This window comes from Electrona antarctica (genome assembly GCF_951216825.1).
Source record: "Electrona antarctica genome assembly, chromosome: 19".
In the NCBI taxonomy this organism is placed as follows: Eukaryota; Metazoa; Chordata; class Actinopteri; order Myctophiformes; family Myctophidae; genus Electrona; species Electrona antarctica.
In genome coordinates this window covers 18,698,463-18,712,458 of record NC_136800.1, presented here as the reverse complement: position 1 = coordinate 18,712,458, position 13,996 = coordinate 18,698,463, and the positions used below count along the sequence as shown (strand labels likewise).

At 43.0% G+C, this 13,996-nt stretch overlaps 1 protein-coding gene across 3 annotated transcripts; it reads right to left on the bottom strand.

The window, feature by feature from the left end:
- Positions 1-805: 805 nt before the first annotated feature.
- Positions 806-8,066, bottom strand: LOC306943394 (ETS-related transcription factor Elf-1-like). 3 transcript variants are annotated; one of them, XM_079529688.1, is made up of 7 exons: positions 7,768-8,066; positions 7,508-7,631; positions 5,413-5,523; positions 4,799-4,951; positions 4,629-4,703; positions 4,027-4,222; positions 806-3,214 (listed from the first exon to the last, which is right to left on the bottom strand). In XM_079529688.1, exons 1-7 carry the CDS (start codon positions 7,831-7,833, stop codon positions 2,578-2,580), a joined length of 1,362 nt encoding a protein of 453 aa, XP_079385814.1. In that variant the 5' UTR covers positions 7,834-8,066; the 3' UTR covers positions 806-2,577. The 3 variants fall into 3 exon arrangements, with proteins under 3 accessions (XP_079385814.1, XP_079385815.1, XP_079385816.1); XM_079529689.1 differs by lacking the exons at positions 7,508-7,631; positions 7,768-8,066 and adding an exon at positions 6,031-6,188; XM_079529690.1 differs by lacking the exons at positions 7,508-7,631; positions 7,768-8,066 and adding an exon at positions 5,754-6,007.
- Between the last annotated feature and the right edge of the window lie 5,930 nt (positions 8,067-13,996).

Genomic DNA, 13,996 nt, shown 5'->3' with positions numbered 1-13,996 from the left:
ATGGAGCCGGCCAGCAACTCTACATCTGACCTCACTGACACCAGATGAATAGTTTAACTCCTGCTTCTCAACTTTGCCGTATTAAGAAGCTCTGCTGTTTCAGCCCTTTAGGGCGAGATCGCTTCTCGCCCTCAGGGCATCTTACTGATATAAACTGAGATTACTATACTAGATTACTATTGACGTAGATCTGATCTGATGTAGGAGTGACAGACCACACACTACTAAAATCCTATTCATTTATCTACAAAGAGTGTGCAAATGAAACCAAATGTACTTGTAAGGGTGATGGAATGATGTATTATATTCGAACAAACAAAAAGGTAGGAGCGCACACCAGTAGTGGGGAGGTGCTGACCGCAGGAGATAAAACTTTGACTAAGAAAGGAAAGAGGCCGCACAGCTCGAAGTCACGATGCCATAAAAAAAATCGTTTTGGCAACGAGTTGCCTTCTTCAGGGTATGAAGAAGGCAACTTGTTGCCGAAACATTGGAAAAATATTTTTTTATGATGTATTATATTAACATCATTGTAGCTTATCTAGAGGATAAAGGTTAATGTTTATAATATTGTGTTGTTGAAAATCATTGTGGATCTCTTTGTGGATGAGATTGACAATAACAAGTTCTTTACAAACCCTTTGCCTGAAAAGAAAATCAATCCAAAATACAATTTAATAAACTGCATTGCCATTATTACAATAATTCAAAATAATCAAACAAAAGTTCATTCACTCCGTCTAAATTGATTTCAATCATGACTCACACACCACTTTGGTATAATTACTAAAGACTCAGAATATGACAAAATTAAAACTTTTATTATGTGAATATAGTATTTAAAAAAAACTTTTTAACTCATGAATTGCATGACAGAAAAAACAGAAATGGAACAACTTTGCTATCTCTGCTCCCAAGTTCCAAAAAACACATTCATTTGACAAAAATATCAGACCTCCACGATAAAGCAAAGCAATAAAATGCTTTATTTGGAAATGAAGTGAGGCACAGTTGTTGCATAAGATAACACAGAGGGGAGGAATTTTAAGTATATTCTAGACAAATTCACCATAAGGGAAAATAGCTGACCTCAATTTCATTATGGGGCCAACCATTTCACTCCTTGCATAGACCACTTAAGTTCAGAAGGTGAAACAAAGCTTGTGCATCAAAATTAAGTATTACAATCCTGAGGAATAAAATGGCAGCAAGGCACAAAGTCAAACATTTTCATAAATGTATATAATATACAATAGATTATACACACACAGGACAAGACTTTACAGGCCTACATAAGCAGACCATAACAGTTACAACTAAACAGTGTGTTTCACAAAGACTTAACAGCAATTACATTTTTCAAAAGGCACTGTAGATAACTGAAATGCTATGAGAATTTCTCAAAACTGATTGTCAACTAAGAATGGATCTGCATCCACTTAAGGTACATCTGACATACTGTATGTATGTACGTACATAAACAGCGCCTTCAACTGAATTCAATAAATGACAACGAACCCTCAGTTTCACCTACGTACTCAACATAGGAATAGATTTTTATATAATACATTTTATAATATGGAATGTTGTTCCCTCAATAACCATACATTAACTACAAAAAACTGAAACAGGAGGATCAGAGTGAGCTGACAGAGACATTGAGGCACTTTGAAAGGCAACAGCAGGAGTAAACATTAGTGCAAAGCTCTTTTTAAGGTAGAGGAATGAAAGAGAGAGCTAGAGACTGAGGAAGAAAAAAAACAGTGTATTGTTTAGGAAATTAGCTCCATTACAGCGGAGCGTAAGTGCAAGAAGCAGGTGTATTGAGTCTCTGTAGAGGCCGTACATTCCAGTGCATTACTGTCTTTGGTAAGGTAGACGACAGTTAGGACTGGGCAGCTTAACAATGTATTAATATTGTGATATGAAACTAGATACTGTCTGTGATTTTGCATGTCCTAATATCATAATGGCATAAGTGTTGTCTTTTCCTGGTTTTAATCACTTTACCCTTTCAAAAATAGTCTATGGATCATGGACAAGCTCACAACGCATCGCGTTACGACATGTGAGGTTGAAGATCTGCTATTTTTGAAAAATCTTGACAAAAAATGAAAATAATGTTGTCACAAACAGTACTAAATCACAATATCTTATTATTATATATATATTATTTGGTCACCCAGCCCTAATGACAATTACAGAAAACGACGCAGAGCTGAAATAATAATGTCATAAGGCATCCCTGTGTGCACACTGCACACACAAAGCTCCAAGGCTATTAAATTCTCATTAAGAGGGAAAATTAGAATGCTGTGTTCTGTTCCGGACATCCCGAAGAGGAAGTGCCAATCTAGGATTACTAACAAAGGTTCCCGTCACCGTCTTAGTCATAAAGATCTATAAAAAGGAAAAGAGGAAAAAAAAGTGGGAAAATCAGATCCTAGATCAGTTCTCCTACTTGAAGGAACACTTCATACATTTGGGCCTCAGTCTGCAGAGATTGTCATGACAACAAGGTGCGGCTTCCTCTTTCTCTCTGATTGGTCCTGAGTCTGTGTGTTTGCATGTGGGGTATCAGTTATATTGGTCAGAGCTGGAGAAGGGCATTAGGTCCCCCAGGTAGGTCGTGGTCTGTCCCAAGTATGGCTCCTCTTCAACTTTGATGGCGGGCGCAGTGGGCCTCCCTCCCCCTCTCTTACAGTCCAAAGCCACCTCTGCAGCGGCCTGCCGCTCGCACAGGCTCCCCAGCAACTGGGCCGTCTTGAAGACGGAGGCGTGGCCCGCAGGCTGCAGTGACTGGACCCTCTGCAGGTTCTGGAGTGTCCGCAGCATCTCTGCAGACACAATGGGCAGGTGCTGCTGCTGGATGAGGCTGTTCACTGCAGGCCTCAGGACAGTGCCTCGCTGTGTCTGGGAGCGTGGCTTCGTCCTGACCCGCTGGTTGGCTGAGGCCCGTGCGGAGCCGGATGAGGTCTTCTTCTCCGTTTGGCAAGAGTCTACATCGTCCAGCGACTGGCCGCTTGAACAAGAGCTGTCCTCGGGGTTGTCGCTCATGTCCTCCTCGCCGCCACTGTAGACGCCATGGTCGTCGTTTTCCTCTTTGATCCCATCTCCATCTGTGATGTATATCATGTTTTGGGGCAGTGAGGTGAACTGGTAGACCAGCCTCTGGCCCTCCACCTTGTTTAGGATGCCTCTCTGGTAGTAATACCTACAGCATTTGTACACAGATGAGCGGGATTAACAAACACAAACTGAACACTTGATTGTTGCCATTGTCTCGAACATAATCTGTCAGCAAAACCCTCATTTTGCTTTCTGTGCCACACATTTTAAATACCACAACAGTAACAATGCACAATGCAACAACAGCCATCTAGCTAATGCTAACAAGCTACCCACATCGTGGATATATTTGGATCGAGTTATCGCTTGTGACAATTTGGCTGTCACACTCTGCCATATCAGGGACAGTCTCCCATGCATACTGTATGGATTCCACAATAACACTCCCCCGCTCACTATTTTGAATGGCCCAGTGTACAACTGTGAATGGTTTCCAGAAATACAAACAACCCAAGACATTTAATTCCACTCCCTGAGCTGAATAATAGATTCCACCAGACTTTTCTCCTGCGCTGGCACAGTGCTTAAACAAAGTGTGGTGGATAAATGTCTGACTAAGTGGAGATTAACTTAACACCTACACATCATACTGCCAACTGTGTCATTAAAGGCATTGAATTATCTGTCATTCTAATGACCATAGCCATATAGAATTTACGCCTTAGTATCATCACAAGTGGTAAGTTGCAGTACCACTATAACATCCCATTACTCCGACTAGGTGGCTTTGCGTGTGGTTAGGGAGAGGGTTAGTAATGTGGCGAGTGGACACGGCACCCACTATGGCAAGTTGGCAACCGTATGTTAGTGAACACTTCACTTCTGAGCATACTAAGAAAGCCTCCAATGTTATATTTACTATAATGATATGATAGCATAAGCATGCATTGGTCTAACCTAAGCGCTCGGCCCATGGTCTCGTAGTTCATGTCAGGCTTGTTCTTGTGTTTGCCCCATAGTCTGGCCACTGCCTTAGAGTTCACCAGCTTAAAGATGCCTGTGTGGGGGTTGGTCCATTTGATGTATCGAGGGCAGGACTTTGGATCTTGCAGTAACTCCATCAGGAACTGCCACAGGAACAGTGTATTTCCTCCTAGAGAGAAGAGACTGAGAACTGTAATCCATGTACCAACACCCCATCCATCCAACAACTCTTCATAGTCACGTAGATATTTTTCCTATAGCATTCTTGATACAAAATCAAGGCCAGGTGGGCCTGCTCAGCATTTTTATACATGCCACAAAGCATGATGGGATGTTTGCTTAACTGTATCATACGGCACACCTGGAAGCATCTGCATTTGTTTCTCCACTAATTTATTCATGTTAAAGGAGCAAGATGATTCCATCTGCAGACGTTACACCTTTTTCTTCATGGGGATACAGTTTTATTCCATCTACTCCTGTCAGGTACAGTTGTAATATGCTGCATTCATGCAGCTTTACTTCACATGATGCTTTAACACAATGAATAAAGTTGAGCTGATCTTAGATTATACCTTTGTTGTATCTGCCCTTCCTCACAATGATGTCAGGGGTCGGCGATTCCGCCCTCCGATGTCGAGATTTCTTTACTGAACAGACAAAGAGCAAGCATGTCATTTACATGAAATAAAATCCATATTGTTTTCAAATTGCTCACCATCAAGCCAGGAAATAAATAACTGACCTTTCTTCTTGGTTTGTTGCAATCCGACAGTCTCCTTTGGCAATATGTGCCACTGGGACTGGTCAACAGCTCCCACAAATCCCTCAGCGGACACAGTCACCTGGGTAACAGGAGTACTGATGACATTGCCCAGTGACGATAAAAACATCTGAGCTAGAAGGAGAGGGAGCCATAAGCAAATGTAATTAGTGAGCAGCCCACTGTAATGTCTAGTAGAAGATTGCACAGCACAATCAGTTGCATGTCCTTCACGAGAAAAGAAAACCTGTAGAGGCCATGGGTGAGTGAATACTGTTGAAAATGGTGCTCAACCACTAAGTTAAGTCCTATTTTTTAAAATATATTTTTTTAATGTTCTAATTTCTAAACACTGATGGACAGAATCAGATTCAACTATATTGTCAGAATTTGTCACATCACAGGTTGGGATGTGCTTCCTAAAAGCTCACAAAGATCAGCTATTTTCAAAACGATAAAGACATACCCAAAATAGTGTGTGTGTGTGTGTGTGTGTGTGGGGGGGGGGGGGGGGGGGGGGGTTCTGTGGTCTAATAGTTAGTACATTTTTATCTTTAGGCTGTATTGTGCAGCATATACAGAGCGGACAGACTAACAGTAGTGCTGTTGTTCCAGGGAGAGGGTGTCGGGGGAGTCCATGTCGAGCAGTGAATCCGCAGCAACCAGCGTTTCCATGGTCTCCTCCTCTCCACTCTCACATGGTTCCACTACAGAGCAGACAGGAGAAAAGAGAAAAGCAAATCAACCCTGCAACAGGTGGAGGAGGATCATCATCAGGTTTAAATCGAGGGCATTTAATTTGTTGGAGACTGAGTGCGTCTGAAGCCAACAGCCAGCTACATTCAACAGACACACCAACAACTATGACCCCACACACACACACACAGTGAGAGAACATCAATGTCGCCAACAGCAACATATGTTAGCAGTTGTTTACCTTTGGCACAGTGACGTGTGTCTGTGCAATAGTCGGCGATCCGATTAAACAAAAACAATAAGAAAAATACTCTTTTAAAGAGTTACGCAAAGTATCTTTGCACCCGATGTGTGTGCGATTAGTTCGACGTGTTCGAAGTGTTTTGATAAAAAACGGTGTCGCTTTTTCCAACAACACGTTAGCGAGCTAACGTTTGCCAGCCAAACAACTTCGGACAGTTCCACACCATGAGCTCTGCCCGAACAACACACGATGACGGCGGCAGGACAAAACTTACTTTTAATGCCCAGCATCGGCGAGTATCGAGCCATGGTAGTAGTGGACATATCCATCTACATCTTCATGATCATAGAAAATCATTAACTTTTTCCACGGTCTGCTTTACGTTGTTATGTTCTACTTCCTGAATGTTTCTGGGGAGGGGGTGGTTCATCATGTGCGACTGACGGCTCTCACTGCGCATGCGCACCGTGCAACCCTATCTCCTCCAGTCACCACACCAAACATGGCTTTAGCTGAACTCACTGTCCTCCCACTGTACCTTTGGTCTGCCTCACAAAACAAAGGTGCTACTGTGAGTCAACCTGTACACCAGTGATTCTCAAACTTTGGAAGGGCCCCCAAACACTGGCCCTCATTTGAAAATATTTTGTGCCAGGGACCCCGTGCATGTACATGTGTATTTTAACATGCTGTTAAAATGTTTAAAAAATATATTCCAATTTTTTTTCAATATTGTTTGAAAATAGCGGATCTACAAGCTCACAAACTGTGGGCTTGTGAGCTTGTAGATCCACTGCTGTGCAAAGCAAAAATCCCAGCTGCAAAGCCGTACATTTATTTTTCTACCTGAGATTTGAAACTAGGTCTCCTGTGTGGGAGGGCAGACCTGTACTATATTCTTCAAAGAATCATTGCTTGGTCAGGGGAGATATTGTGTTTATGATGTTCAGGGGTATTTCACTTTAAAACACTCCTGGGGTAATTTTAACGCCTACTCTGGTTTTTGCGTGCACCCCAAACGGTTTTGAAATTGTTTCATCATTTCATCAGACACACCCCCTCCTATAAACCCAACTTCAAACTTATTTTTAATTAAAAACACACATTCCTGCTTCTAGTGACTGATATTGTCCCTCTAGTGTGTGAGTGTTTTTTTGTTTTAGTTTTTTCAATTACATTTTTATTTATACATTTTCATTGTATTCTTTATTTTTCATTATTCATTATTCTTTACTCCCAAAACATGATTGTCCTGATGAAGGCAGAAACGTCGATTTAATAAAGAGCATCCTTTTTGCAAGTTCCAGACAGAGTGTAGGTACTTTTTCTTTGATTTGATCTCATAGATCTCTTTGTGAGCATTTGGCTCTTCCTGGTTGTACTACGCACCTGTCACTATAACATTTGAGGTGTGCATGAATAGTTGGTAGGATATTATAATGAATTAATATCAATTTTTTAAATACTGAATCAAGCAACTTAAAAACAGTTTGAGGTCCACAGTCTACACTCTACACAAAAGCCTGAGTATGTTGAAAGGAAAGGAAGTGTTTTTTAAGTGAAATACCAATTTAACTCAGAGAGTGTACAAATGGACCCTTACAGCAGATTTAGAAGGCATTTGTAGAATCGACTTCATGCCTTAATTATCATAGATGATTTTACAGTGTAACTTTCCATAAGTGAGTGAACTTCAGCTGTCAAATGCTGATAGGCAGTGGCACACAAAGAATGTAAAGATGAATGCTTACCTTTCTGCAGAAGCTGGTGGCAGTCTATGTAGGACTGTTCACAAGTCAGTCCAGAGTACGAGAGCAGGTGTCTTTCGGATACCTGTTCAACGAGCACTGCCGGGTAAGCGGGGTGCCCCTCCAGCTACGAAACAGGATACAAAAAATTAAAAAAAAACAGATTCAATGCATCAATCAAAATGCACCTGAGTGCATACTTCCGCTCACACACATTCACTCAAAGTTTCACCCACACCAGTTATAGGCCTCGGTTTTATTACCTGTGAGTGTGACATGTTAACATGATCACTGGCAAAATCAAAGATGAGTTCTGTCTCCTGCAGCATGGTTAAATTTAGCACACAAGAACAGACACTCTACGATGATGAGTGCATCTCCAGGGCCAATGATTCCACTGCACTATATGTCTTTGCTTAAAAACAGATCCAGTTGGGGCGAAGCTCTTCTCCAACAACAGTGAAATGTTTGAGTCAAGTTTGTCGAAAGAGTGTGTTCACTCCAGCATGCAGTGTTGTTTGTCTCTTTCCATCCAGCCAGTATATGTCCACAGTAGAGAAGCTATGAGACAATATTAATTGACCAGAGAGAGGCGTCACAGGAAGCTCACGCTCGCTCTGCTTCTCGTGCTCTTGATGAGGAAGCGGGGGGGCTGCCAGTAACCGTCCTGTGGTCTGTGACTGAACCTGCCAAAATGAGAGAGAGAGGCCTGTGTCAATGAGAGAGAGACAGAGAGAGACAGAGAGAGAGAGAGATGGAGAGTTGCCACATAGTTGTTCACACCTGCTATGAGAGAAGTGCAACAGCAACAGTGTTTAGTACAAACCTAAAAGTTAGAGATGCGACATGAGTCGTGAGTCTAAAACACACACACAGATGAACATCGTTTGATCAATCTCTCTCTCTCGCTCTCTCTCTCTCTCTCTCTCTCTCTCTCTCTCACGTACACACATCTCACTCTCTTATCTTGCCTCCAAAAAAGGCCAAACCAGCAACAGGAAGGAAGTTTCTGCATCTAAATGTGTGCCCGTGTGTGTGCGTGTGTGTGTGTGTGTGTGTGTGTGTGTGTGTGTGTGTGTGTGTGTGTGTGTGTGTGTGGGTGGGTGAGTGAGTGAGTGGGTGGGGGGGGGGGGGGGGGGTGCAGGGTGTGTGTGGATGTGTGGGTGTGGGTGCGGTTATAGAGGGGGCACTTGACGCTGCAAGAAAGCGAGAGAGAGATTGTGTGTGCGTGTGTGTGTGTGTGTGTGTGTGTGTGTGTGTGTGTGTGTGTGTGTGTGTGTGTGTGTGCGCTTGCATGTTCGCACAAGTGTGTGCGTGCATATGTGTAGAGGGCTAGATGTGTATTGCATTGAAGCTGCAATAGTTTTTTTCTTCTTCTTATGCACAGCAGCAGTACATGGTTCAGAAGTGTGTGCTACAATGTGCATGTTCACAACAGCATGACTGTTTAGGTGGGAATACAAGACATGCAAAGCCGGACTACACACTTTAGGACAACAATATTTCTTCACCACACTCCTCTTCTGTGTGCATCACTCCCCCAAAGTATGTTTTTAGCTCTAGTTCCACTCTAGCGTAGCGTAGATCAATTCTGGAGTCTGAGACACTTCAGTATTTCTAAGATAGAAGATTATCACATGAGCTTTGAAGAAGTAGCCTACATCATGAACCACTACTAGACCCTTTTCCAAAAAATTGGAAATGCCCGAAATAGGGACACCAGGGTGAAAGTGGTTAAACAAGTAGTGGTCAAGTAATTCTCTGTCAATAAAGAGACCAGACCATCAGCATACACATAAAGTCACACGCTGTACAATAAACAATAAATAGCAAGCCAGCATGAAGTGGTGTCATGACTCTATAATTTTCAAATTGCCAGAACATATAATAAGACCAAGGATGAATGACACCCATACATCACATCTACGGTAGTCTGTTAGTCTCTATAAACACTCCCTTGTTCTCCTCTCTATACATGCACCTGTCCGTCAGCATAATGCTGGAGATTGCTTAACTTGAAGCTAAAGCGACAGTTTACACTGCTTCCCTCTATTGCTGGTGTACCATGACCTCTGACACACACACACACACACGCACGCACGCACGCACGCACGCACGCACGCACGCACGCACGCACACACGCACGCACGCACGCACGCACACACACACACACACACACACACACACACACACACACACACACACACACACACACAAACACACACACACACATACACTCACACACACACACTCACACACACACACACACACACACACACACACACACACACACACACACACACACACACACACACACACACACACACACACACACAGGTGTCAAATTACAGCAAAAGGGTACCATAGCATTGGCATGGTGCCGTCTGAACACCTGCATGTATATTACCTCAGTCCCTCCCTGAACAAATGCTTTCAGTCCTTTCTACAATTTACAAGTTAGGCATTTAGCAGACGCTCTTAATCCAGAGCGATTTACAGTAAGCAAGAACCAAAAACATGGTAATACATACAGTATAAAAAAGTCATCATGAATCTATAAGCTAAGAACCTAAGAGTGGAACCTTCCCCGTGTTTCTTCACTAGTCCGATTCAGAAGAACACTGCAGTTTGTCGGCCACTGCTACAGAGCTGACAAGGTTATATCTTCCCTTCTTCTCTGGAGTCCTGCCTCAAAGCAGACCAGAGGTAGAAAACTGTCGTTCCCTGATGTCATCGCTAGGGACACAGGCATCAGTAAGCAGGAACTGGGGATGGCAATGAAGGGCCGGGAAGTCTGGCGTAATATTGTGAAATCCACGATCTCGACCGTGGTCGAAAAATTATGATGATGAACAGTGGAATATCTATAATGAAACTATGCATATATATACTATAGTGCTATATACATAAGTTGAGCCTTTGCATACGCCTGTAAGGTCGTCGGGGATAGGGCAAGTGCTACGGCAAGTGCTACGGGCTAAGATGGAGTCTGAAGAGGTGGGTTTTCAGACTATGGCGGAAGATTGGGAGTGAGTCTGCAGTTCTGATTGCAATGGAAAGTGCATTCCATAGTTTTGGAGCCAGAAGGGAGAAGAGTTTGGGACACGTGAAGCGTTGCTCCAGCGTTTTTAGTGGGAGGGTTTGTAGGGTTCGATCAGACTTGCAAGATATGGGGGTACCATACCTTTGGTTGCTTTGAATGCCAGCATCAGAGTTTTGTACTCTGTGTGGGCAGCGACCGGAAGCCAATGGAGGGAGCGGAGAAGGGGGAGACATGAGAGACTTTTCGCTGGTTGAAGACCAAGCGAGCTGCGGCATTTTGGATCAATTGGAGAGGCTTAAGCTCTAGCTGTGAATAACCCTCTCAAATCATTTCTCGGGTCTTAATTATCTCGACAAAAGTAAATGGCAGGAGAGAAGGTATATATTAATTTGTCATTTTCATACCACTCCAGTATATTGATTATTCCTTTTCCGAGAACCAATGACGCTTCAGCTGACCGCAGTGCTGTGTGTGTGTGTGTGTGTGTGTGTTTATGAGAGAGAGAGAGAGAGAGAGAGAGAGAGCGAGAGAGCATGTTCATAATGTGTTTACGACCGTGTGTGAGCTGGAGGTGCGGTGTGTCTGGGTCTGTTATCACACAGGAAGCACAGCCCAGTTAGGAGGCACCACTTCCTGAGCGGAGGAGGGTCCACTCCACTGCCATACAGCCTGAATCATGCTTCGCCGCACAACGGTGTCACACACCCAAAATAGCAGACCTGCAAGCTCACCACGCGTTGCAGATGCGACACGTTGTGAGTTTGTAGGTCAGCATAATTTAGGCCAAAATGTCTGTCAGCAATGTGCCTCTCATTCTCAACTCCTGATGTTGGCTACATTTGTGCTTGTGCATTTGCATAAATGTGGCATGAAATGCAGAGCACTGCACTGTACTGGTACTCAATTTATCATTTGATTAAAAAGCAGTCTGGAAAACAGGTAAAAGAAATGTATGTGACGTAATTTTCTTTCAAAAAGAAAAAGTTGATATTTCACCACAAATACAAGTATCAACTTGTATGAATGAATCATCAACGACAGTGGTATACAGGCAACATGGCGGCCCACAAGCGATGATGTAAAATATTTAGTTAATTATTTACAATATCTGACTGTCCAACAGGCTATAATGTACCAGCCCCCCCATCTGAAGAATGCCTTTATTAATGTTGAGAGTGAATCACAGGCAGGTGTTAGGGCATGTGAACCCTATACACTGCTTCTCTCCATATCTAGAAACACAGTTATTATTGCTACAGTGTTGAGGAACTGCAACCAAATAAATGTACGTTTACTGTACATAAGATATGATTCAAAAATAAAATGAATAAAACTTGTGAACTAAATCATGAATCTTGAAACAAGATTATCAGTATATAGTAATAACTATTTTTTTCCGGTAGAATCTTAAACATAATTAGACCAATTTGGCCTGTAAAGGCATAAAATCTCATACTGATCTGTAGAATCTATACAGTATATGTCAGTCACATGCTTATAATGCTACATGTATTATACATTCCTATAGTTACTACATAGATGTTACTATTACATATACTTGCCCTAACAGAAGCCATAATTTCTGTCTCATACAAGCAGCTTATCAAAATAGGCCAGGGTGCCATTTAACTAATGCCCTGTTCAGAATATACATGTACTACATCATGCTGTCAATGGGTAACATAATCGTGTAATTATACTCTGTAATTTGTCACTGATTTGATGGTCGACTGGTGCTGACAGCCAGTGTTTTGTTGGTTGTCACTGAGCCCAGCAACCTGCCACTCTCACAGCAGCCTTTGTTCATCAGTTCTTTGGTCATATACTGTAGGTTTTGTATCTGTGGTCCCAGCACTGAGATATAGTCTGTGAAGTGGCTGCCAGACCCCTAAGGAGCCTGATAAGCCCCATAACATTAATTCCCCAGGTCTTGTGCATGTGTGTGTTTGTGTGTGAGACAGAGAGAGACAGAAACAGAGAGGCATACACGTGTGTGCATTGCCTTTAAACGTGTGTGTGTGTGTGTGTGTGTGTGTGTGTGTGTGTGCATGCGTGCATTTGTGCGTGCGTGCATTTGTGCGTGTGTGCATTTGTGCGTGTGTGCGTGCGTGCATTTGTGCGTGCGTGCATGCATTTGTGCGTGTTTTCGTGCGTGCATTTGTGTGTGCGTGCATGCGTGCGTGCGTGCGTGCGTTCGTGCGTGCGTGCGTTCGTTCGTGTGTGAACTAGGCCAGGCTGATAAAGCAAGGCTGCAGAGGGAACAGCTGATAAGCCTTCTGTCGCTTGGGGTAACCAGAGCATTTGGGAAAAGGGGTCATCACGGGGACTGGAGGGTGGTCATAACTTTGTTGGGTTGACCTTTGGGGTCTGATTGTTTGTATGTGTTTCTGTATCATTATCCATGATGTGGAGACAAAAAACATCCCCACAAAGATAGTGAGACCTGTCAAAATTGACCTGGGTGGGGAGTTCATTTACATGGCTAAGAAAGATGTTTAGAGCTAAGGTTACAATTAGTAAAAGATGCAGATTTGGGGTTAGGATTAGGCATTTGGGGGCTAGGTTTAGTGGGAACTGGGAAGGGGATTTAGTGTTAGGTTTAGGGTTGAGGTTAAGGTTAGGATTTGGGTAAGGCAAATTGTGAAATTTCATTTTAAATGAAAATGTGCTTTTAATGTCCCTGTGGGATATACTGTACGTGTGTGTGTGTGTGTGTGTGTGTGTGTGTGTGTGTGTGTGTGTGTGTGTGTGTGTGTGTGTGTGTGTGTGTGTGTGTGTGTGTGTGTGTGTGTGTGTGTGTGTGTGTGTGTGTGTGTGTGTGGCTTCTGCCCTCATCACTGATAGCCATGTGCTGCTATAATCAAACTTTTTGGCGGGAGTTGTGAGTTTGCAGAATATTTATATGAACAATGACGACAAATACTTTCACTTTCTCTTCAGCACGGACTGTAATGTTTATTATAGTGTCAAAATTAAAATCTAAAAGCCGAATGGACTACAATCAGTGATCACTGTACAGTGTGAACATAAAATATTGTATGTGTGGTTTGTTTTCTTTATAGATGTCCTTTTGTGTAGAATGGAAGCAATGGGCTTACCTTCTGCTCATGGATTGTGACTGTTAACTGTCACTGCAGCAGCTGGCTGGAACATCACAGAGAACAGGAAGCTGTTCTCATCCCCTTTCACAAACAGAAAAGAAAAAAAAGAAAAGAAAGCAGCACAAGATCTGCCTCAGTGTACAGACCTAGGATCAGTTTCCCCTTCCTGAACGTTGCTGGAATGAAACTGCTTTACAGACCAGAGGTCAGTGCTGTGGATTTTTGTCCCTGTCTATTCTGTGTCCTTGCTTCCCCTATGTTTTTTTCCTTCAAAAACCCCTCCCCCTACTGGTTTTGATTGGATACCTGTTCTGTGAGTCCAGGTAACCAGTGGAGACCATTGTCGGC

What these genes read in the sequence shown, in the direction of transcription:
- LOC306943394 (XM_079529688.1), bottom strand. Translation starts at nt 7,833, where the DNA reads ATGCTGCAGGAGACAGAACTCATCTTTGATTTTGCCAGTGATCATGTT. An exon ending in CCACCAGCTTCTGCAGAAAG is followed by an intron (nt 5,524 to 7,507) that starts GTAAGCATTCAT and finishes TCTGCTCTGTAG; the next exon opens with TGGAACCATGTGAGAGTGGA. An exon ending in ACCATGGGCCGAGCGCTTAG is followed by an intron (nt 3,215 to 4,026) that starts GTTAGACCAATG and finishes CAAATGCTGTAG; the next exon opens with GTATTACTACCAGAGAGGCA.